The sequence below is a fragment of the Oryx dammah genome, unplaced genomic scaffold (assembly GCF_014754425.2).
Source record: "Oryx dammah isolate SB20612 unplaced genomic scaffold, SCBI_Odam_1.1 HiC_scaffold_2, whole genome shotgun sequence".
Lineage (NCBI taxonomy): Eukaryota > Metazoa > Chordata > Mammalia > Artiodactyla > Bovidae > Oryx > Oryx dammah.
The window spans coordinates 89,628,141-89,652,182 of NW_024070186.1; the positions used below are offsets into that span (position 1 = coordinate 89,628,141).

General features: G+C 43.1%; 1 protein-coding gene across 1 annotated transcript in view; it reads right to left on the reverse strand.

Annotated features, from left to right (window-relative positions):
• Window positions 1-20,195, reverse strand: part of LOC120870890 (protein mono-ADP-ribosyltransferase PARP14-like) — a 42,594-nt gene extending 22,399 nt beyond the window's left edge. Inside the window, exons 1-7 of the mRNA XM_040250447.1 lie at window positions 19,764-20,195; window positions 14,118-14,242; window positions 13,337-13,370; window positions 10,047-10,289; window positions 7,358-7,594; window positions 2,673-4,912; window positions 445-681 (exon numbers count right to left, since the gene is read on the reverse strand). Coding sequence (XP_040106381.1) covers window positions 445-681; window positions 2,673-4,912; window positions 7,358-7,594; window positions 10,047-10,289; window positions 13,337-13,370; window positions 14,118-14,242; window positions 19,764-19,950 — 3,303 coding nt within the window. The 5' untranslated portion in view covers window positions 19,951-20,195. The remainder of the gene's footprint in view (window positions 1-444; window positions 682-2,672; window positions 4,913-7,357; window positions 7,595-10,046; window positions 10,290-13,336; window positions 13,371-14,117; window positions 14,243-19,763) is intronic.
• Window positions 20,196-24,042: the final 3,847 nt, after the last annotated feature.

Consider the following 24,042-nt stretch of genomic DNA (forward strand, 5'->3'; position numbering starts at 1 on the left):
TGCCTACTCCTTTTTACTTTCAACAAAAGGCAGGTTAAGGGCAGTGAGAAGGGGGAAAGAAAAATAGAGGAGTAAACGAGGAAAAGGAAGGAAGAATGTGTGAGACCCTCCAAAAAGATTCAAACTCATTCAGCAATGATGGAAAGAAGCAAAGCAGTTACTGTTCTGATCCTTCGTTCTCTTTCATTCTTCACGCCCTCACCTTGCCTTCCTCACTAAAGGGTGCCATCTTCAGCAACCCTTCCCTGAGTCCCAGCAATGGTTGAGAACTATAGTAAATTTATATTATTAACTGGTCCTTGGGAGAAGTCAGCTATAGCTCAAAGAAATGGCTCTGAGAATGTGATGTTATTACAGAATAGAAATAGGCAGAGTCCAATCTACTTTACACTGAGAGTTCAAAGAGCTACCTAATTTTCTGGAGAATTTAAAACCAGGTCCCACCTGCTGTGAAGACGGTTTGTTATCTCTCCAGGTCGGAGCCACCACGTGAAGCACACAGTGGCAGTGCAGATTGCAGCCGCTGGTTTGGAGAACAGTGCCCACATCAACAACAACCCCTTGTCCAGCTGTCTTCAATTCCTCCTGGAGCTTTTGTCCTGCTTTTTCCAAGAAGGCCTTGGCAAGGGGCCCTCTATCGAGCTCAAGATCCGAGGGAATGGAGTTGACAACAACATGGGTCTTAAAAACAAAACCAACAATTTGTTTCAAATTCTAAGAAAAAGCATTCATCCAGGATTACTATATTTAAGCCCCTGGGCTTGGCACAGTGGAAGACAACTAAGATAATTAAGTTTTCAGAGATTAAAATACCACCTCAAAAGAGAGATACTTATCTCAGTAACACTCTAGGGCAAAAAGTAGCTGTCAAAAAGCAACAAATACATGGTAGGGACTCACCAAAGGAGTCCAGAGGAAGTGCCTTCAGAGGTTAGTGAAGACAGTATGAGTTGACACGGTGTCTGAGAAATGGGAATAGCTGCTGCAGGCAGAGAGAGATGGGGAATTCATTCAGGAGGGGCAACAGCATGGGCAGAAGCAGGGTAGGTTGTGAGCAGCAAGCAGATTAGTTTGACCTGCTAGAGAGCTGTCACAGCAAAATGGTAGCAGCCAGGCTAGGAATACTACACAGCGGGGAGACTGCAGGGCCTTGAGTCCCAAGTCACCTGGGCTTCCAGGCATCAGTGAAGAGCCATGGGATCTTTTCCAGCAGGACAGTTAATATGAGCAGATTAATCAGGCTTGACTAAGACACCAAGAGAAGACGGGAGAGGAAGTGGGACCAAGTGGTTGTCAAAGTTACCCCACAAGGGTCACCGAGAAGTGATGCAAAGCAGACCTGTGGCAGCAGAAGCCACACGCCTATGGGAGAGGAAGGCATGGAAGGAATGCTCAGTGTCCACGGTGAATGAGCATCGGAACTCATTCCAATTACTGACCCCTGGCTGAGAGACTTCTGCTTATTTGCTTGGCTTTTTTGATGAGAAACAAAATCACTTCTGTATTTTGAAAGATAGCAATGTACATTCTAGTCCTAGCTCTATCATTTGCTTGCTGTGAGACTTGGGCAAAATACTTAACCCCTCTAAATCTCATTCCTTCATCTGTGAAATGAGAAGAATAATCCTGGAATCTGCCTCATCGCAATGAATGAGAAAAGGAATGCCAAAAAAAAAAAAAGAAAAGGAATGCCAAGCACTTGGGAGAGTGCTTGGCACGTAGAACACAGGCAGTGTTAGCTAGTATTGTTTTAATTATGATTTAAGCCAACTGTAAGTAAAAATCAAAATTTTTACAACCTCTTTCCATATTTTAAGCTAAAATGAAAAATATTTTAAACAAAATAACAACTTGAACAAAAAAAGAGGATGACCCACAAGATGGGAGAAGATATTTGCAAATCGTATATCTGTTAAAGGACCTATATACAAAGCACTCTTAAAATTCAGTAATAAAAAGATAATTTAAAAGTGGGCAAAGGTTGTGAATAACTTTTTCTCCAAATAAGATATGCAAATGCCCTTCCCTAAGAAGCTCTGCCCCAAGACTGCTCACAAACCCCCATTTGGGGAAGCACCGCAGGGGACCTTCCAGCACTGTTTAGATGTTACAGCCTGTGTTGAAAAAGTTGCTAAATACAGTTTTTAAAAACACATCACTCCCTGACAGATCTACAAGAACTAGCCCCACATAATACCCAGACCTTCCCCAGACCCACTTTCTACCTTCCTCCCCACATTCTCTTACTGACGTTGGGAGTTGAGAGCCCCTCAGACTCAGTACACTCCAGATTACTGTCTTCTGTCCCCATCTTATGCTCTAATTTTTCTGTATCTGCTATCAGAGAATTTGACAGGAAATTAATCTTAGATTATTTGACAGGTGTAAAAGCACTGAAAAAGTATAGAGAGTCACGTAAACATTAGCTATTATTGTAGATTTTCACATTTGCTGGAAACTAGTAATCTGAGTACCTTATCAGTTCCCACAAATAATTGACCAGTCTCAATTAGTGAGCACTTTGGTGAAGTAGCCCAATTTTCTAAGGAAACCTATTTCAACGCAAGGATGGAGGACATGGGATTCTCCCCTTGATCCTAGTCTCCCTTTGGCAGGAGGCTGATTGGAGTTCCCAGGCTCCTGGGGGTTATTCTGAAAACAGGGGCACTCACTGTAGCATTCTGCACATCTCCTTTCACCAGTCGGATCGTCAGGCCTTCTGGGGTCAACAGACTTGATTCATTTCCATGATCTTTTCTCTTGTCGGGCTGGGCTGCTGCTGGTAAACTGGGCAGGGAAGCAACATCAGGCAGGGTGTCTTTAAATATACTTTTGGCACTTTCAGCAAAGGCCTCAACAGTCTTCTCAGCTATATCCACAAGGTAAATCTCTTTCAAGGTGGATCCATCCTTCTTACACTGGAACCATTCCTTGATCGCCAAGACAATGGTGTCCACACATAGGGCTAGAGGAAAGCTTAAGGTTCTGGAACTAATAGCAGGGATGGCTATGGATTGGTACTTGTGTTTTACAGCCAAATTGAGACTTTCTCTCACAGTGGTCTTTAGCTGCCACACACATTTCTGGGCCTCATCACTCTTCCACTGGGGCCCCACTGCGTGGATCACATGTTGGTATGGGAGCTTTCCTGCTTTCGAGATGACGGCACAGGGAGGTGAGATCTTGCCCTTTTTCTTCAATATCTGGTCACAGTCTTCCTGAAGCTCAGGGCCAGCTGCTTTTAGAAGAGCAGAAGCCAACGCCCCCCTGGGCTTGAGTTCCTCATTGGCCGCATTCACCACCACCTGGACGGGAAAGTGTGTCAAGTCGCCTTGCTGCACAAGTAGCGAGACTCCAGGAGCTAAATCTGTCCGAAATAAGCACCTCTGCCCACCAGTGCCGCCTCTCGCCTTTTCTTCATCTTTCTTCAGTTCAATAAAACAACCAAATGATCTTCTGACCTCACTTTTATAATACCGTGATTTATCCTGGAAGAACTGACCAGCTCCTGGTTTATCAATATGGATGCTTTTAACACACACCGAATCCAAGGCTTGTCTGACAATTTTCATTCCCTCCAGAACTTTGGTCTTTGGGCCAATTAGTGAAATGGTTTTTTGCTTGTTCTCCGGACTAAAATTTACCTGAACATTCATCTTCTTTATATTTAGCCAGATTTGCTTTTCTGCTTTTAAATAATCAACAATTAAGGAACTCTTTACTCCAATCCATCTCTCTATTTTTGTGTGCTTTTCCACGAAGTCAAAAAGCGAGTCGTAGATTTTACTTACTTCTCTTACACAGCCTGCAATGATGACCTGGGCTGCAGTTTCTGAAGTTACCTCCTGGATTACTACAGTCTTTGAGGAGGAATTGTGTTTCTTACACAAATTTCCAGTGAGCCCTTTCCAATTCTTGCCATTAAGGACTTTCCTGTCCTCAACATCAATGCTCTTACAAATTAAGGTACTGCGCATTTGGTTTTCAGCTTTCACAAAGACTTCGGAAGAGAAGCCAGTTAAGAGGACGGTTGTGCCCTCTAGCTCATAAACTGCAAGAATGTTCTGTGCTATAAAGAGAGACTTAGAGAATTCTGCACAGTCAACCTGTTGCAGAAACTGGAAAACCTCAGGCTGAACATGAATGTTTCTCTGAACCATGGTGTATACCTTTTCCTGGATTTCACACTTTACTTTATACACTTCTGCAGGGAGTCCTTTGAAGCACATGTGTTGAGAGGCTTCATCATAATAAGTTTCCACCTCTGGGCACTCCGTGTGGAGCTGCTCTTGTATGCCACTGTGCAAAAGAAGTGAATACTTGCTTGAAGTAAGGGCCAGTTTTTGTTTCAGACTTTGCTCTTCTCTTTTAATATTTTGAATGGTGCTTTCTATTAAGTCCTTGATCTGTGGCTCAATGTTTTGTACATCGTCTGACTCCCCCACTAAGGTTACAATGCTTGCAAGTGCATCAAATTCAATCAAAATCCTATCATCTTCTAAACTGTCTTTAATGGTGTCCCACACTGTTGGATCCACTTTAAATGAGGTCACTGTATATTTAGACCTGATGTCAGAGAAAAGTTTGGAAACATCTTTCTGCCAAGTCTTGACTCTTAGTCTTCCTTCATTGACTAATGTGGCTGCAGGTCTGATGATCACTTCACTGTTGCGCTGGCACCACGTCAACTCACAGTGACAACGTCTCATTTTATCATGTATCTCCTCAGTCAGATTCTTTTTCTGCAAGAATTTCCATAAGGAAAGATCCAGTGGTTCTCTGAATGATGCTGGAAGCTTGATCAGAGGTTTCTCCTCTCCATACAAGGCTGTGCCCAAAGAAGGATAGTATGGGAACACAGAGAGTGGCATATTATTGAGGTCAAGTTTCTTGGTCATGATGGTGTCCATCACTTAAAGGAAAGAAAGAAAACAAATTCAGTATATGTTTCAGAAGCAAAAACAAGCAAACAAATTTTCCTATTCTGGAGAAAAAAAAAATCCTAATGTTTGTAAGAACTTTGATGTTACAACATGCTTTTAAAAAGCAGCACTACTTCCAGAGTGCTCAAATATAAATTGATATGTATTAATACTACACAGGTATTCCTTGTGTCATGGAATAACTACTTTCCAGCCAAGAGCACTCTATGCTGAAATTCTGTTAGGTAAACTCTATTCTGTTAAGTAAATTCTATGATAACACTAATATATATTATTACCACCAGGTTAAGAAAGAGAGAGGAGTTTGGTCACAAGCATGAGGAGGGTGTTTGCTCCAGTGTGAAGAATGTTTTTGTTCTTAAAGGAAAGCTCATCTAGGAATCATGTTATTTATTTCTTTCTATAATTTCTTCCTGTATAGTTACAGAAATTTAGATTTCATATATGATTTAGATTCCATTAATACTCCTAAGAGGTGGCGCATAATAATAATTATCATAATTTACTATGTGTCAGACAATATTCTAAGCGGTTTATGTATATAACCCTCACAACAACCTTTTGAAGTAGAGACACTATTGTTATCGTCCTTATTTACAAATGATAAAACTGAAGCTAGGAGATGTTAGATAACTCAAATAGGGTCACACAGATTGAAAATGGGGCTTCCAGGTGGTGCAGTGGTGAAGAATCAGCCTGCCAGTGCAGGAGACTCAAGAGATGCAGGGTTGATCCCTGATTCAGGAAGATTCCCTGGAGTAGGAAATGACAACCCGCTCCAGTATTCTTGCCTGGAAAATCCCATGGAGAGAGGAGTCTGGTGTGCTACAGTCCATGGGATCACTAAGAGTCGGACATGACTGAGCGCACTTTGAGCTAAGATTCAAGCCAGTGTCTTAACCCCAAAGCCCATGCTCTTGCCTTCTTCCAGGGGTTCCAAACCAAGGTCATCCTCATGGTCATCAGACAACCCAGCCCCAGGGACTCTGATTCAGTAAGTCTTGCATCTTCCTTGTCCCTGCTCTAATGCCCTTCCTGTCACATCTACTGGGACATCTACTGGGGTGTGTGTGTGTGTGTCTGTGTGTGTGTGTGTCTGTGTGTGTGTGTGTGTGTAGAGGTACTCTTCTCCCCAATGCCCCTCCTCACTTTGTGTTTAGTTGTTAGACAGGTACAAGGGGTCTAAGCAGGAAGGGAATTAGAATGAACTCCAGTAGCAACTTGGATTAAAGCAGTATCTTGTGAAAAGACGTGAAAAATAACTTCACCTTGTGCACAATTGGCTCCCTAGCCTGAAGCCAGACCTAATGAAAAGAACATGACCTTTGCAGGCTCAGATACATGGCTTCAACTTCCCACCACGGCCTGGAACAGGCTCTGAGTACCAGTGAGTATCCCCATGCCAAGACTGCACAGGTACAATTTACTCTGATGCTCACAACATTCCTCTGAGGTAAGTAGTAATGGGAGCCCTATATTATAGATGGAAAACAGAGACTTTTGTGGGTTAAAGTAACTTCTCCAAGATCACAAAGCTAGTAAGCACCAAAGCCAGGCATTTGAACTCAGGTCTGTCTGACCCAAGAACCATCAAAGATTTCACGTTTATGTGCCTTAAGATCACCATACTGTTTTCCTCCTCTGTTAAAAAAAATAATAATACTAACTATATAACTGCAGATTCTTATGAGGATTCAGCGAGATACTGTGACAGAAAACCCAGCAAAAGATCTCATGTACAGCAAGCGTTCAGGAAAAGTGCCCTTCCTGACAGGGTGGGATATATGGAGAGAGTAATATGGAAACATACATCACCACATGTAAAATAGAGAGCCAATTAGAATTTTCTGTATGACTCAGGGAACCCAAACCAGGGTTCAGTGACAACCTAGAGGTGTGAGATGGGGAGGGAGGTGGGAGGGAACGTAAGTAAACCTATGACTGATTCATGTTGATGTTTGGTAGAGTATATAATACTGTAAAGCAATTATCCTTCAATTAAAAAAAATATTTTTAATATTTTTATACTTTATAGAAACTGTGTTGTTTCTGAGTATATCTTTACTTGTTGAAATTAACTTGAGAATTTCTATCAAATGTAGAGCTAAAACATAGATCACCTCTTTAAAAACAATATCTCAAAGACTTAAGAATTATATATATTTATAATTTTTAGATATTTTTCAGTCTATCGTAAGTAGAGACTCATGAGAGAATCTCCTTATATCTTTCAAAAACTTGACATTGCTTCTCCAAATTTTGAATCACTGGTTTCACCAAGTATCACATACCAGATATACAGGATTACTACTTGGATTTCCGAGAAAAAATAAAACTTTTAACTGTTAAGATCTACTACAATATTTTCAGTTATGCCAGGTATGGTTTACAAAATTAAGATTAATAGATATTACCTTTTCTGTCAAAAAATTCAATCAGTGCTGAACTCTCCTCAAGGAAATATTCGATGCTGGTAATTCTTCCCCCTCCATTATGAGGATTTTCAAATAAACATCTTAAATCATGGTCATGAACACCAGGTGGCAGGTTTTCAACTCGAATTGTTTTTGTCACTTCCAGAAGTCTTGCAGAAAGCTGAAGTTTTTTCACTGAATGGTGCTTGGGACATTCACCAACAAATTTCAAGGCATCTACAAACCATAATCAATTAATCAATCAAAAAATTATATCTTTATATTATATAGAAGAAACTGTCTGAATATTAATTGAGAAAAAGGAAGCAGGCTAAGCACTCAATTTTTAAATGCAAGATTTTAATTCCCACAGGAGAATCTATATGCCTATAGATTCCCTGGACAATTCTGAAAAACTGCAAACAGGAATGTCTTACCAGGATTGCTGACACTGAGTCATGTCCCCGCCTTTAGTCACAGCTCTCTCCACCTCCTTGACATCACTACCTGAATGCATCTCTACAACACAAATCTTATTTCACTCTTTCCTCAAGTCCTGAAATGGCTCCCCATCACTTGCAGGCAAGAGTTTAAGCTCCTTAGTGAGGCTTACAAGGCCCTTGGCTATCTGACCCCAAACTAATTTCTAAACATCACCTCTGTTTATTACCTCCATTTATTTTATTTTCCATATTGACACACAACCCAGTCATTCTTTCAAAAACCCCATTCTCCGTTGCCTTTGTATATATAATTCCCTGCGCCTAAAATGCCCTTCTCCAGTGTTTTTATCCTGCTCCTCTTCCTCCTTCTGGACTCAGTCCAATTATCTCTTTCAAATTAATAAATATTGATAGTGAGTCCATGATGTACAAGACACCATGCTAGGATCTGGGGATACAGGGATGAATGTAACATGTCCTTAAAAGTTCACCATCCAAGAGGGAAGAAGTCTTGAAAGCAAACAAATGGCCTATTTGAGGATCAAATGAGGTGGGAAAACTAAGACTGGGAATCAGACAAGGATTCCCAGAGTAAGTAGTCACTGATCTGAGTTTTGAAGGATAAAGAAGAGTTTATCAGGGAGATAAGGGGAAGAAGGGGCTTTTCAGGTGGCTCAGTGGTAAAGAATCTGCCTGCCAGTGCAGGAGACTGGGGTTCAATCCCTGGGTTGGGAAGATCTCCTGGACCCACTCCAGTATTCTTGCCAGGATAATCCCATGGACAGAGGAGCCTGAAGAGCTACAGTCCATGAGTCTGCAAAGAGTGGGACATGACTGAGCAACTGAGCATGCAAGGGGAGGAAACGTTTCAGGCAGCGGGGCTAGCAGGGTGTATAAACAACACAGCATATCTGAGATCTGATAGCCTGTTACTCCTGGAGTATAGACATCAGAGAAGACCAAGTCACCATGTTGGGTCCCCTTCCCATTCCCCACCCTGCTGTTCAGAGCTGAGAAAAGCAGCTTTTCCTCCTGCATCTTCATTACTGACTTATGAATGGGTTTCTTCCTGCCCCATATGAGTTCCTCAAGAGCTGGAACCAAGAATCATTCACCTGTGTACCTACAGCCCCTAGACTAGTGCCTCACACCTAGTAGGTATGCAAGATTTTTGCTCAGTGAACAAAAGCAAGTCTACTTAGTTTTACCTTTATAAGAAATAATCATAAATTTGAACCTGTGCTGGTTGATTAAGATCAACCATTCCACTGCCATGACCATGGAATAGTGAGGGCTTGGAATTGGAAAATTTCCTTGTCATCTGCAGATAGCTCTTCCAATTTCAGAAACTGTCCACAGACTCCCCACACAGACCTTAAAGAGCATGCACTTTCTGCAGCATCTGCATTTATTCATCCCTGCATATGTGATAACCATGCAAGTACTAAGGAAATATATGGTAAAGGGAATAAAAGAACAGGCTCTATAGAGGTGGGCTGCCTCGGTTCAAATCTAGCTCTTACAGGTACTAGCATCTCTGTCTCCCCAGCTGTAAAATGAGGGATAATAATAACCTCAGAAGGTTGTTGAAAGGAACAAATAAATTGATACATGGAACAAACTCAGCATAGTACCTGACTTACAGTAGCACTATAAGAATGTTTACTGCTATTACTATTACTCTCCAGTAAGTCCAGTTAAGTAACACAGATCAATATTTACTTTTCTCAGTGAGATAACACACAGGAAACACTGAGTCCTCTGCTCGGAATCTCTAATAACCTGAGACTTTAGATTTCTATTTGGGTGTGTTACTTCTGTCTCACTTCTCTCTCTGTCTCTGTCTGTTTCTCTCTCTCTCACACACACACGCACACCTACACACAACTCATACAATAAAGTTTGTTTATTAAACATACCAGAGTTTGGTTTCAAGATGAATTTGCTTCTCTTTCAAAATAAGAAATCAATATTAACTTACTAGCTACTAGAGGGGCTGCCCCGGTGGTTCAGATGATAAAGAATCTGCCTGCAATTCAAGAGACCCAAGTTTGATCCCTGGGTCAGGAAAATCCTCTAGAGAACGAAATGGCAACCAACTCCTGCCTGGAGAATTCCATGGACAGAGGTGCCTGATGTGCTATTAGAAAGAATGAAACTTTCAGAGACGTTCCATAAGGTAGGTGTTCCAAACCCCAAAGTGTAGTGCAAAGAAGGCTGACAAATGGAGCACCATTTGATCTTACCAGTATATGTTTGAAAGGTAACTACAGCCACATTAAAGTCTCGTATAAATTCCAACTTAAAGTCATGATTCGTCAGGCCACTTATATTCTCCACTAACAAGATTAACATCACATCAGTCACATTTGCCTTGAGATTTTCAAATGCAACCAAAGAGGAAATATCTTCACACTCTTTTGGGGTGTCTTCCTGTTTTTCTGATCTTCTACTGAGAGAGAGGTCTTCCTCTAGTTTTTTTGATGACTCTGATTTTAGGGAGACAAAAGGGTACAAGGTGTTAGATTTATCTATCATGTTCTTAGCAAAATAAATTATCATAGGCTAATATGTAAAATAGATAGCCGGTGGGCATTTGCTATATGATTCAGGGAACTTAAACCAGGGCTCTGTAACAACCTAGAGAGGTGGGGTCGGGAGGGAGGTGGAAGGGAGGTGGAAGGGAGGTTCAAGAAAGAGGGGACATATGGATACCTATGGGTGAGTCATGTTGATGTTTGACAGAAACCAACACAATACTGTAAAACAATTATCCTTCAATTAAGAATAAATAAAGGTAAAAAAATTATCACAGGCTAATTACACTGCCTTCTTCCTTTCCTGGTTTCAAAGTTGACATAAGTTACACAAGTAACATGCCAATTATGTCTCAATAAAACTAGAATAAAGAAAGATTAAGAATTGGGGAAAAATGGATCTTAGAAGACTTTCAGCTTAATTTAGTTAAAAATAAAAAGTAGTATTTGATATGATGCTGATCATGATTATGTTCAATTTTATTACACTCTTTTCTGCCTTGTTTCTCTGAGGAATCTGCCTTGCTTTTCATAACACCTGACATATATTTCTATCACAGCACCATATTACAGTTACTGAACCAAGCTTCTCCAAAGCAAGGGACACATTTATTCATCTTTGTAGTTCTGGCTCATGGTATACAGCTGAGGCTCAACAAATGTCTGCTGAATTGAAGATTTACTGCTTAGATTACTGGAGGAAAGCAAGAATATCCAATGATGCCCAAACATGGGAATCACCTAACATATTATGTTCCGAAAAGCAATAATTTCCAATCACTGGAGGAAAAGGATTCTTACAGCAAATGACTAAGGAATGTACATGGAAGATAAAATGGCACAGAGAATTATGTGTATACCTCAAACTTATGGAATAGCAACCACCCCAATCAGCTTGTACCTCTCTACTGTGACCATAAAGAGTTGCACATACACTTGATCCTTGAACAACATGCGGATTAGGAGCCCAACCCCTTGCACAGTCAAGTATCTGGGTATAACTTTGACTTCTCAGAATCCTAACTACTAATAGCCTACTGTTGACTGGAAGCCCTACCAATAACATGAATAGTTGATTAACACATATTTTGTATGTTATATGTACATCTACATATATTTTATGTGTTCACAACATAACTAATTTTTTCTTAATTTGTTCAGTATTTCTAAGCTATTTGGTTCGTCTGTGAATTTTTTCCAATTGTCACAAATTTCCAAAAATTTTTCAAATATATTGACTGAAAAAAATTCATGTACAATTTGATCCACACAGTTCAAATTCAGGTTGTTCAAGGGTTAACTGTATACAGAAGATCAGTCTCCCACTATGCTTGTGCCCTGAAGCATGATGAGTATGTCATGGTCTTTAGACATTCTGTGAGCAACTATCCCATTAGTGCCCTGGGTTCATGGCACTGGTTGTGTGGTGATGAGTACATACAAAAAATGTTGGAAAACAAAATTAACCAATTTTCTAAAGGAGGTACACAAAAAATAAAAATAAGAAAGGGAGCTGACATTATTATGGCAGAGTAAATGCTATCTGCTCACCAAACCCACTTTGTTTTCATCCTGGGCAACATTTCTGAAAACTATTAACTCCATTCCAGTTAATTTCCAGAGTCCTGGCCTTAAGGCCATTGTCAAGATTCGGTGTGAACCAACTATTCAACAAAGAACCTCTTCCAGCTCTTAAAGGGGTCAACTTAAGTATCTTGTTGAAGACCACTCCAATTCCTGGCTGGTTACTACAATTAGAGTCAAGCTCAGGTTACAACAGGTTTAGTAAATGCATCTAAAATCTCCAGGACATTGGTGGAGTGAGGCTGATTGGCTCTCCCTGAGTACATACTTGGAGCATTAAGCAAATCCAAAATAGTGCTAACAAATCAGTTAAGACAAAGTTAGGCTGAAATCTATGAAACCATAAGAAACAGACTTGATTAATTCCAGAAATGGTACAGATATAAATGTACTACAAATATAAAACCACCTTCTGGTACAAAATTGAGCTTGAAGGTACAGCATGCAAGCAATCTTTCCAGAAACAGATAAGGGTTTAGGAAGTCACAGTGAACAAATACTGGGAGTTGGGTGAGCCATATCTGAAGACAAAGCAGAACTTTCTCTAAAGAGACAAAAAATTCCTGTCTCATAAGAAGCAGGAGCTTCTCAACCATGCATACTCTATTCTACAGTTTAATACATCCATATTAGGCAGAAACAACCTATACATCCCTATCCAGGCATTTTGCCAAGTTAAGGCAGATCCCATCCCAGAGCCATTTTCAGAAAAGTAAGTTGCAAAAATCTAAACATGTTCTTGAGGAAATTTCAATTTTAGAGGACAATATTTAAACTTTTCTTGGGAACTCCTCTTCCCTAAGGTTTGGATATATGGATCACCTTCTCTTTCCCATTTGGCCATTCAGCCCAGTCCATCTTCCTCCCATTTAGAACAGCATGCTTAGCCAGGAAAACTCGTGTCTTGTCAGGTGGCACGCAGGCCAACACCCAGACACAAGTCACGTAGCGAAGTCCACAACAGCTGCTGGATTGCCGGCTGTTTCCCACAGCAGATGGGATAAGTGCTGACCTGGAGGGCTGCATTCATCCTGCACCCAGCGCTCAGAAAGCAGTGCCAACTGACTTAGCTGCACACAGCTCCCACTGTCACGCCATATCCCTGCTTCTCAACAGGTGACTGGGCACAGGTAGAGTCTAAAGGTCACTTCATCCACCTACAGGTACTTCTTTATCCTCCCATCAATTGCAAGGTACTCTCAGTCCCCACAGAGAGATTTGTTCCCTTCCTTCTGACCTGAACCCTTAGAACTCAAGAGGCAGCCGTTGAGCAGATGGCTGAGAGGGTGGAGATGATGCAGCCCAAAGCATCTCTCAGCTGAGCAAACCCTGCCTTATGAAGTCAAGAGGAGAAGGTGACCTCTGCAATGCAAAGTGTTTAGTAAAAACAAAACTGCCTGATAAATGGAAGTTACCTGGTTCTTCAACCTTTTCTTTGGTCTTGGCTTCCTGAAATCAAACAATAAAGTCACATTAATAAATTACTAATAATTTATTTCCATTAAGAAAGTGTCCCTAGGGCCAGTCTAAAGATGTAGGGTCTACAGAAATGATAACTAAAAACTCAGGCAATAATGCTATTGAATACACCTCACATTTCATGGCATATCCACTTAGCACACAAGAACACCGAATGTTCGTGGTAAGACCTAACTCAGAGAAATAATGCAGCTCATGTTCTTTTCCCCATTTAACAATGAATGTTTTTTAATTCAGTATTAAATATTGAATGTTTAGTATTAACAAGCACTAGGCCAAGTACTTTACTAAGACTGTGTCATTTAATCCTCACAACAATCCAATAAACCAAAGAGGTCAACACTATCACTATCCCATTTTACAACCGAGGAAATACTTAACATATGGAGTATAGATCACTCGCCCCTCTAAACCATGTGAAAATAAAACAAATATGGCAAGTTCCAGGTTATTAAGTACCTAGAATGAACGGATCCAAGATTTTACATCTCAAACCATCATTATGGCAGCCCCTCAATCTTGAATTTTCAAAACAACACCAAGTGCTTCCTCTCTCATACCCCATCACCACTCTCACTCCCTCCACATCTATAAATTGCTTTTCTCACCCCAGTGCGAGTTATCTTCTCATTTCACTATGTTTTCCTCATCGTGGTTCCCATCCCCACATACCTTGGGAGAACACCCGACTTCCCTTGTGATCACCGCTGTACTTACCTTTGTGGGAATTTTCCCCTCCTGGACTTCATCTGGGACTGTAGGAATCTGGACAGTCAACGTGAATGTTCCTTTTCCCGGCCATTCTAACTCGTGGCTCGCTCTCTCCAGAACTCGCTGCCGAACTGAATTTTTTTAGAAAAGCTGTTAAGCAATCTTTATTAACAAAATTATTCTATGATTGCCATAGGTTTCATCATCATCTGTCAGCGGCTTGGTCAGCTTCTCAAGAGAGGTTGTGTATGATGAAAAGAGGAAAAGTTTAGCAAGCAGACACAGATTTGAATTCTATCTTCAAATTTCCTTTTTTTTTTAAACCCTGAGCATGTTCCTGAAAAAGCTTTACTGACAAAATCTCAGTCTTCTTGTCTATTAATTAATGAAGACTGTCTTATGTGTTACATGGATTAGACTGAAGAAACATTCTAAAGAACTTAATACAGTACCTTTTGCTCAGTGGGCACTCAGAAAGGTAGCAATATTTATTCTACAATGAAGGGAAAGAATTAAAGCATCTCTCACTGTGAACTACTGATACTAAGGTATGACATTATGAAAGCCAGGTTTTAGGAAAGTGGCTCAGCTGACAATGAGCAGAATGGAGAGCAGCCCTCTTAGAAAGGTATGTCAATCAATTATTTAACCTGTGATAAGAGCCTTACATAGGATAGTAAAAGGAATAGCAAAGGAGGGATGGGAAAGATTCTTACAAAATACAGAAAAGAATTAGCGCATTTGGTAGCTGAGCTGTAGTGCAAAAAACAACAAAAAAAGAACAGTGGACATCAGTTTAAAGATCTTGATTCAAATTCCAACTCTGCCCTGAAGTAGCCGAGTCACTGAGAAAATATTTTAGCTTCTTGAGTCTCAGTTTCCTCAAGTGAAGCAGTGTCTGTGAATGAATTTTGTGACACTCATAAGGGCTATGTAAATGTAAGTTACGATAATAAGAAGGAGCGGCTAGAGAGAGGAAAGGAAAATCAGAGACCATGGTATCCGACGATGGAGAACAGGGAGTGGGTGAGTTCAGAGGGGAAGGCATGGCCGACATAGTCAGGTGGCGCAAAGGTCAGGGTGCAGGAGAACCTTTGGGGCTGTCTTGCAGTCACAGGTGTGGCTCTGCCATGGATGCTGGGCTGCCATGTTGTATTTTGAAGTGGTTGCCTGCTGAGGCCAAAGATATAAGCAGAATCTTTCATCAGGAAGGGTTTGAGGGACGTCCCTGGTAGTCCAGTGCTCAAGAATCTATCTGCCAATACAGGGAACACGGGTTTGATCCCAGGTGTGGGAAGATTCCGCCTGCCATGGGGCAGCTAAGCCCATGTGCCACAGCTATTGAGCCTGAGCTCCAGAGCCCTGGAGCCACAACTGCTGAGCCCACATGCTTCAGTTTCTAAAACCAGAGCACCTAGAGCCTGTGTTTCACAATGAGAGAAGCCACCGCAACTAGGGAAAGCCCATGTACAGCAATGAAGACCCAGTGCAGCCAAGAAAAAATATATATATTTTTTAAAAGAAGGTCTTGAGTAGCTTTCCCACTTCAACCATCCATGGAGAGGATGAGGGAGGTGATGCCTTCACTGGAAGCCACCTCAGAAACAGGCCTCAAAAACAATATGAGATGGAATGCCAGACTCTAATTTCACTCTTTATGAGCAGGGTGAGTGTTTTTGCATGGACTCATAATGAGCTGTCCTAAGCTGAGGTGATGACTAAGGACTGGATAAGACCCCTGAGCCCAAAACAGCAGGGTGTTTGGTAAGCCAAACTATCTACAGTCATGGACCTCTGTGTTGCATTCCGTATATTTTGGAAGAGTCCTGTCCAGGCATCTACCTGTGTCAACCTATTCTGAGATTGTGTATAATATGTATGGCCATGACTATTTCAAGAGAACAGATGGTAGCAGTATCAGTAAGTGATCTAAAACAAGGAGAAGGTGAATCTGGGAGGAAAAGAGACGAAATGGAGACGTCTAACCGCTCTTGGACTTCCTGGTGGCTCAGTGATAAAGAATCCACCTACCAATGCAGAAGACATGGGTTCGATCCCTGGGTTGGGAAGATCCCCTGGTGAAGGAAATGGCAACACACTCCAGTATTCTTGCCTGGAGAATGCCATGGACAGAGGAACCTAGAAGGCTACAGTCCCTGGGGTCACAAAGAGTCAGACACAACTTAGCAAATAAACAACCACCACCACCACTTTTACCCTTGTGGACAGGCTGTCTTGTGCATCAATCTCAGACCATCCATATGTAATTATATTTAAGGAGAAGTTGGGTTCCCTTGCGTCAAAGAAGCTGACAATAATAAAGAGCCAAATAATGACCAAAAAAAGATGACAAATATGCATATCTGAAACAGAATTTTAAATCTCACAAGTTAATTTACACTTGACTTTCCAGAAATTCAGCCAATTATATAAAACAATAGAGCTTCCAGATAGTTTGTTTCCTATCCATTAATTTCTACAGAGAAGTGCTTTGGGGCTCATCCTTCTTATGTAAATGATAAGGCCCAAGTTGTGTTACACTATGGGCCTGCATCTGTTGGGGCCACTTCCTGTTGTGGAGGGCAGAGGGCATCCCGGGAGAGAAGAACTCTGCCCTTGGGGCAATGATGGGGTAAGTCATTCAATGTTATCAAATTCCTGACTGCTGAGAAAGCCATTCCTCTGGTAGGAAATCAAAACTAAATAGGGACTTTCCACTCCCTAAGAACTTTGATCCACTCCCTAAGAACTTCGACCATACAAGGATTTGAGTTGAACTAAGTTTGAGTGTCTGTGCAAGGGGTACTGCAAGAGGGACATTCAAGAAGTCTAGGGGTGGAGGAAGGGAGGAAGTGGGCTGGGAGGCAGGAAGGAAGAAACCCGGCAGTGAGACTGAAATCATTTCTGCTTTGAGGACTAGAACAGAATGATATTATCTTCACATACTTATATTTTTGCTGTTTGTATTTTTATGAGGTTTGTACTTCCTACAATCATTTCTTTTTGTTCTGGGTCATCAACAAACAGGGATTCTCAAACTTTAACGCTGTGCTAAGTTATTTCAGTCGTGTCTGACTCTTTGCCACCCATGGACGGTAGCCCACCGGGCTCCTCTGTCCATGGGATTCTCCAGGCAAGAACACTGGAGTGGGCAGCCATTTCCTCCTCCAGGGGGTCTTCCCGACCCAGGGATTGAACCCATGTCTCTTGTGTCTCCTGCATTGGCAGGTGGGTTCTTTACCACTTGCACCACCTGGAAAAGTCCCAAACTTCAGTGAACTGGGGTTAAACATGCAGATTCTCACCCACTCCACCCTCAGGGTACCTTAGTCTCTAGGACAAAGTTGGAAATGTGCCTGTTAACCTGTTGCGATTTGGATGCAGGGAGTCTGTGGCCCCAATTTGAGGACAACTCTTGAGGATAATGGGATTCTAAAGAAGAAAGAAGTGTCCCTAAGGGCCAGGCTGGTGATGTTGACAACTGGAATCAAAATGGTATAAAATCCTGTGAGGAAAAGTGAAGCCCAAGGGGGAAATGACTTACATTGCACGGATACCCTTTAGAGCATTTCTTGGTGAAATTAATCCTTGGAAAACTTTTTGACATTGTTTTAAGGGCTATGAGTCAAGCTCATCTCCTGATCCATACCTACATCTCTTCTGTCACACTTCACAGGGATTCACCTATGAATCCCTTTCTATTTGGGGGTTTTATTCTTTCCTTTTTACATCCCTGCCCTAGAGCATTCCAATTGTTCTCAGGGCTTCCTAAGCCTCTAAGCTTGAAAGTCGGTACTGTATAGTCCATGGAATTCTCCAGGCCAGAATACTGGAGTTGGTAGCCTTTCCCTTCTCCAACAGATCTTCCAAACCCAGGAAGAGAACCAGAGTCTCCTGCATTGCAGGCAGATTCTTTACCAACTGAGGTATTAGGGAAGCCCCGCTCAATTACCTATTGGGAGGGAATTTCCCCCTGAAAACTCAAATCCACTTAGAATATCACCCCTTCCTTCCCCATCTAAAAAATAAGAGATACAGAAAATGTCCACATAAATTTTTATTTAAGTTGGATGATTTTGAGATCTCCTCTGTAAAGAGGAAAGAAAAACAAAAACTGCAGTTCCCCATAAGTTTTTAAAAATTGTATACTATATTTGCAGTAATATTCTGAATGAACTGTAAATAGGAGGTAGAAGAATAATGCTTATGTCAAGTCCTAATACTACAGTAGAAAAATGGAAGCAATGCAAATAAATTTTTTTTTCAAATAAATAAATAAATAACAGAAAGCACGGGGGCTCTCTCTCTCCATCAAGTGAACATCTATTATTTCTGTAGAATCAGCTACAAAACCCAGAACAGTAGAAAACATGCATCTTTCATCCTCACGCTGACTCTCCTTATTCAAGGCCTCATTGGTCCTCACTTGGACATGGCATGATCTTCTTCAGATCTAATGTCCAAGGTCTCTCCCAACAGAAATCATTGCATTATTTGCATCCAAATTCATCTCCTGAAAAGTGTATATGGACATGGCCCTTCACTGCCTACCTGTGGGGGAAAGTTCATACTCCTTAGCATATCATGCAAGGCCCTCTCTCATCTCAACTCAACTTTTATTAGCCTTAATTTGCACCCCACTTCTTTTTAAAAAGGTTTAATAAGAGAAGGCCTAAGATTTTTTAAAATTACAAGCATCCTCTTTGTCATCTTATAAAATTGCCCAAACCCCACATGTTCTTTTCATGCGAGTCTCCAGACCTCGCATGTGCATATGGAGAAGGCTCACTCCTCAAACCAAAGCTACCCCCAGGGAGCCCGGCACTTCCCTGGAGAGCTTTGCTCTCCTGCCCCCAGCACTGCCACCAGCTCCCATCTGAGCAGCCCTCCCCAACATCTCACCTATCAAGAACTGAATTCGCTCTCAGGAGTCAGTTTAGACGTGACTCTCCCAGGAGACTCTTTCCTTCAGATTGTGTTCAGTTGCCCAGTCGTGTCCGACTCTTTGCGACCCCATGCACTATTAGGGCCCTCCAGGCTCCTCTGTCCATGGGATTTCCTAGGCAAAAATACTGGAGTGGGTTGCCACTTCCTTCTCCAGGGGATCTTTCCGACCCAGGGATCAAACCGCATCTCCTGCACTGGCAGGTGGATTCTTTAATACTTGGACCGGAGAAGTCCAAGGGTGGTTAGACATCGGCATTTCAGCTCTTTTTCCTTCTCCTTGTTTCGGATCACTTACTTCAAATTGTGTTCCCATAAAGCTCTGGAGTTTCAGAACTGCTGCTCTCACAGGAAGAAGACAATTGCAATGGCACCGCAACTCTGCCACTAGCACACGACGCCACTGCACGATGTAGCCCTGTAAAATGCCCACCAGCTCTCCGGCAGCCCCCTTCAGCCATACCGCGCCAAATGTTTATTTAACTCACCAGCGCTGGCTGCCGCACCTCCCGCAGCGCCTGGAAGCGCAGCGCGGGCGGAACTGCGGTGCCTAGACCACCTCGTCTATTCTGCGCCTCCCACCCCATGCGCTTCTCTACAGTTGCTGCCGGAGCCGGGCGGATTCTCCCGCCCGTGCCCTCGACCCTCAGGTTTCCCAGGAAGAAGAGCCCAGCTTGCCCTCTCCCCCGCACCCCTTGCCCCTCTCACCGTCGTCCGGGTAGAAGAGCACCAGGAAGCGGTTCGAGCTCCCCGGCACCGGGCAGACCTCACACTCCCCGCCTCCAGATCTCTTCCGGCTCTGGAAGTACATCTGCAACTTGGTGCTCAAGTTCTTCGGGGGCTGGGAGCCCCAGGACCCTTCGACCAGCAGCGGGAAGGAGCTGGGCTCAGCCATCCTCGTCTGCTGGCCCAGCTCCGACTGCCGGTTCCTCCCCGACTCGCAGCGGTTAAGCCTCTTTCGCTTTCGTTTCCCGGAACACTCCGCCTGCCTCTAGTTTCTGCCTTTGGCTGTAAACGGCGGGCCCAAGTTGGACTAAAGACCACCCTGCCCCTCCCTCCACCTCCCATTCTTCACTTTCATCCGTGGACCACGGCAGAAGCTGGCATCGCCTTGGGGCTTCCCTCCATCTTTATACTCGCAACCTTAAGCTCAGGCACCGTTTGCTACTCACCCAAGCCACAGATGAAGTCAGCCGCTCTGGGTCACTAGACCTTGTAAAAAAAAAAAAAAAAGTTTCATTTTTGCCCCAGGCCGCCATTTTACAAACTGTGATTCTTTAGAATTGTTTGGGGCCCATTTTCAGCCTTCTTTCAACAATTAATTAATTGTCAGAATTTTACCTTGCTTCCCTACTTTTGCATTTTGTTCCTTGACCTGTTAATATACTACATCTAGAAATGGGGGGGAACAGTACATTCACAGCTGTTTTTTAATAGCATATTTTCTAGGTTCCATGCACTCTGAATGGATTTGACAGGCAGACACAGTCCTGTGCCCTCACAGAGCTCATGAAACCGTGGAAATACAAGGACTTAGGACACAGTGGAGTAGGTGTTGTTGGAAGGAATATACAGGTGTTCCCAGAACAAATCAGGGGAGGCTCCTAGTCTGGGTATGGGGGCTCAGGGAGGGTTTATGGGGAGGAAACATGTAATCTGAAGCCTAAGGATGATTACAGATAACCTTGGGCGTTGGGCAGAGGGGAGTTCCACGTGATGTGCTTGTATGGGGCCCCTTGAGCTGCTCTGTGGTAACCTGAGGCAGGAGGCCAGCCAGGTGGCTGCTGTAGTGTCAGGTGGGAGATGAGGGTGGCTGAGACCAGGGTGCAGGCTGAGGAGGACTGAGAAGGGCTGGGGTTCCAAATTGATGCTGGACTTGCTGAAGGATGTGGGCAACAAGAGAAGACACTCAAGCATGACTCCATGTTCCTCCATGCATGGCCTGAGCAACTGACTAGATAAAAGTGGCATCTATCTGATGGGAGCATTAAGGTGTGAGAGAGGCTAGGGTCGTGTGTATCCTTGACCCGTAATGAAGGAGTGTTTCAAATACAAAGGAGGGATCATCATGCAAATACAACCAGGAGTCAGGTGAGAGGAATGTCTGTTGGACCCCAGGACCTGTAAGCACTGTCTTCTGGTGGGGAGGGAACGCAGGGTGGTGGACAGAGGAGCGAAAGGAAGGGAAGGGGTTGGAGACAGTAAGCGTGGTCAGCTTTCTCCGGATGTGTGACTGTGAAAGGGAAGAAGTTAGACCGCAGCTTACGGGTTTATAGGATCAGGGAGTTATTTTTGTTTTTTTGGCTTTTTATATATATTTAAGATGAATTTAACAATCTTAGAAATGTTTAAATATAGTTAGAAAAGTAAAAGGAAGGTCGAGGACACAGGTTGTGGGAGAAGGCGGGAGGGGATCCTAGAGGCACTAGCCCAAAGAGGGGACCCTTTTCCTACTGCACTGGGAAGGAGGAGCTAGAGTACAGAAGTTATTGTTGTTAGTGGCTAAGTTGTCTGATTCTTTTAAACCCCATGGACTGTAGCCCACCAGGCTCCTCTATCCATGGGATTTTCCAGGCAAAAATACTGGAGTGGGTTGCCATTTCCTTCTCCAGGGGATCTTCCTGACCCAGGGATCAAAACTGTGTCTCCTGTGTTGGCAAGTGGATTCTTTACCACTGAGCCACTAGAGAAACACGGGGTACAGAAGTAGGTGATTCTGAATGACTGCTGATAGGAAGGTCTGGAAATTCTCTCCTGATGGGTTTTGTTTTATCTGTGAAGAAGGTGATGAGGCCTCTTAGAATCTGCCAAAAGTAGAGCTTCTATTCCCTGCAGGGCTGGACCTTATATATTGTCTCTTATCATAGTGAAACTAAATTTCAGGAAGAAGAGAACCAGAGATGGGCCAAAGAGAGTTTGTGTTAGTCGCTCAGTTTTGTCGACTCTTTTCAATCCCACGGACTGCAACCTGCCAGGCTCCTCTCTCCATGGAATTCTCCAGGCAAGAATACTGAAGTGGGTTGCCATTTCCTTCTCCAGGGGATCTTCCCGACCCAAGGATCAAACTCAGGTCTCCTGAGTTGCAGGCTGATTCTTTACCGTTCAGTTCAGTACCGTTACAGGGCTTTTATTTCTGATCCACGGTAATGCTAAACAGTATTCAGATATTTTCTCCTACTTCCAGCTTTCCTCCTGCAGGTGGCGCTCGTCATCCAGTCCAAACCACCCTGGACCCCAGTAGGAGGAAGTGGGGAGTATGCAGAAGGGTCTGTCAGGGCTTTCAGACACACAGTCCTTAGAGGAGGCACACTGAGTGAAACCGCCCACCCTGGCCAGGCACCATAGTAATCATTTGCACGAGTTGTTTTACCATGGGAGGTTCTGCTAAGGAACACGGAACTAATAAACCACCATCAACCAGAAGACTTCAGGAAAGGTCAAAAGAAGACACCACATGTCCAACCACCTCCCAGAATCCTCCTCTCTGGCATCCATCTTGGCTGAACCAGGTGGACTCTGAGTCAGAATGATTGGCTAAAGACAACCCAGAAACTAATCCCATCACCATAAAACCCGAGACTTTGAGCCACGTGGCAGAGCAGTTCTTAGTTTCCCTTACCCTACTGCTCTCTGCCCAGGCACCTTTTCCCAATAAAATCTCTTGCTTTGTCAGCACGTGTATTTCCTCTGACAGTTCATTTCCAAGGGTTAGACAAGAGCCCAGTTTCAGGTCCTGGAAGGGGTCCCTCTTCCTGCAACACAGTGGTGACTGTTTCCTTTCAGGGCATTGGCACTTTTCACTCCAAACCGCAGCTCAAATTAGCACCCTCCTCTTTGGACCAGTTTGGGAATCCAGAACTGGGCAAACAGTTATATCTTTTTCCGTACACCATCTTTTTACAAACAATAAAATCAGAGTGAAACTGAAACAGTAGTAGAAGTTGTGGTGAGCCATTTCTGGATTTTTTTCAAGCATTATTTTAATTACTAGCAGTATATTTTGTCACACAAGGTCGGCTCAGTGTTCCTTCTCTATCGTCACTGGAAAGAATCTATCAGAGGGATTAGGATGTCAGATCTTAAAAGACAAGGAAAAAAATAATTCTAAGAGTAACAACTTGCAAACATCATTAGCCCCTGAAGTACTTTGTCTTTTCTTCTCAGTTGTTTTGACCACTTCCGCTTGTTGAACCCACACCCTCCCCACCTCCAGCAGTGTGCTTACTCTCTCTCAATTCTTTCTCTCCAAAGGGTGTTTGCTTCCTGAAACTCACTTCCTTCTGAGAAAGCAAGCATCCTGTCAGGGCCTGGGAGAGAGCAGACTCCAGCAGAGATGTGGCCACATTTACATGGCTGTTCTTTGTTTCTCTTGCCAACTAAGAGTCACAGATGATCTTGATAGAACAACCCATATCTGCATTCTGGGCTGAACTTCCCTTTCTCTGCTTCTTCTAAGTTTCCACTTTCAACTTCTCTACAAACTTCTATAATCTAGCATCAGCTTCCTTTCAAGTTCCCTATAAGCCCACAACAGTTCCCCACCCACCCCGCCACCCACTTCTCCCACTGAGTATATACTGGGAAATGGGTGGCGTTCCCATCTGTCCTGAATCAATGAGTTGTGAGCACCTCGTATCCAACTCTGCCGCACTTTGCTCCCTAAAAAGGATGTGACCTGAGAAGCGAGGTAAGCTACCCTGCCTTTTACCCCTTCAGTTTCAGTCCTCAGAGAGTCCCCTGATGGACACACACCAGTTGGTGGACTTACTCCCTGTGCTCTGGTCCCTTGTAGAAGTTTCATCTTCAAACTTATGTTAGGTAGGTAGAACAGGGAAAAGGAAAATGGCGGTGGCCACAAGACAAGGAAGGAAAAAGCCCACGTAAATGAAACAAAAGAAGGTCCGAGGACCAGTGTGAGGACCTCAGGTAAAACAAACAACACTCCTGGCTGGCCCAATTTACATAGGACAGGCCCAGGGAGAGATAA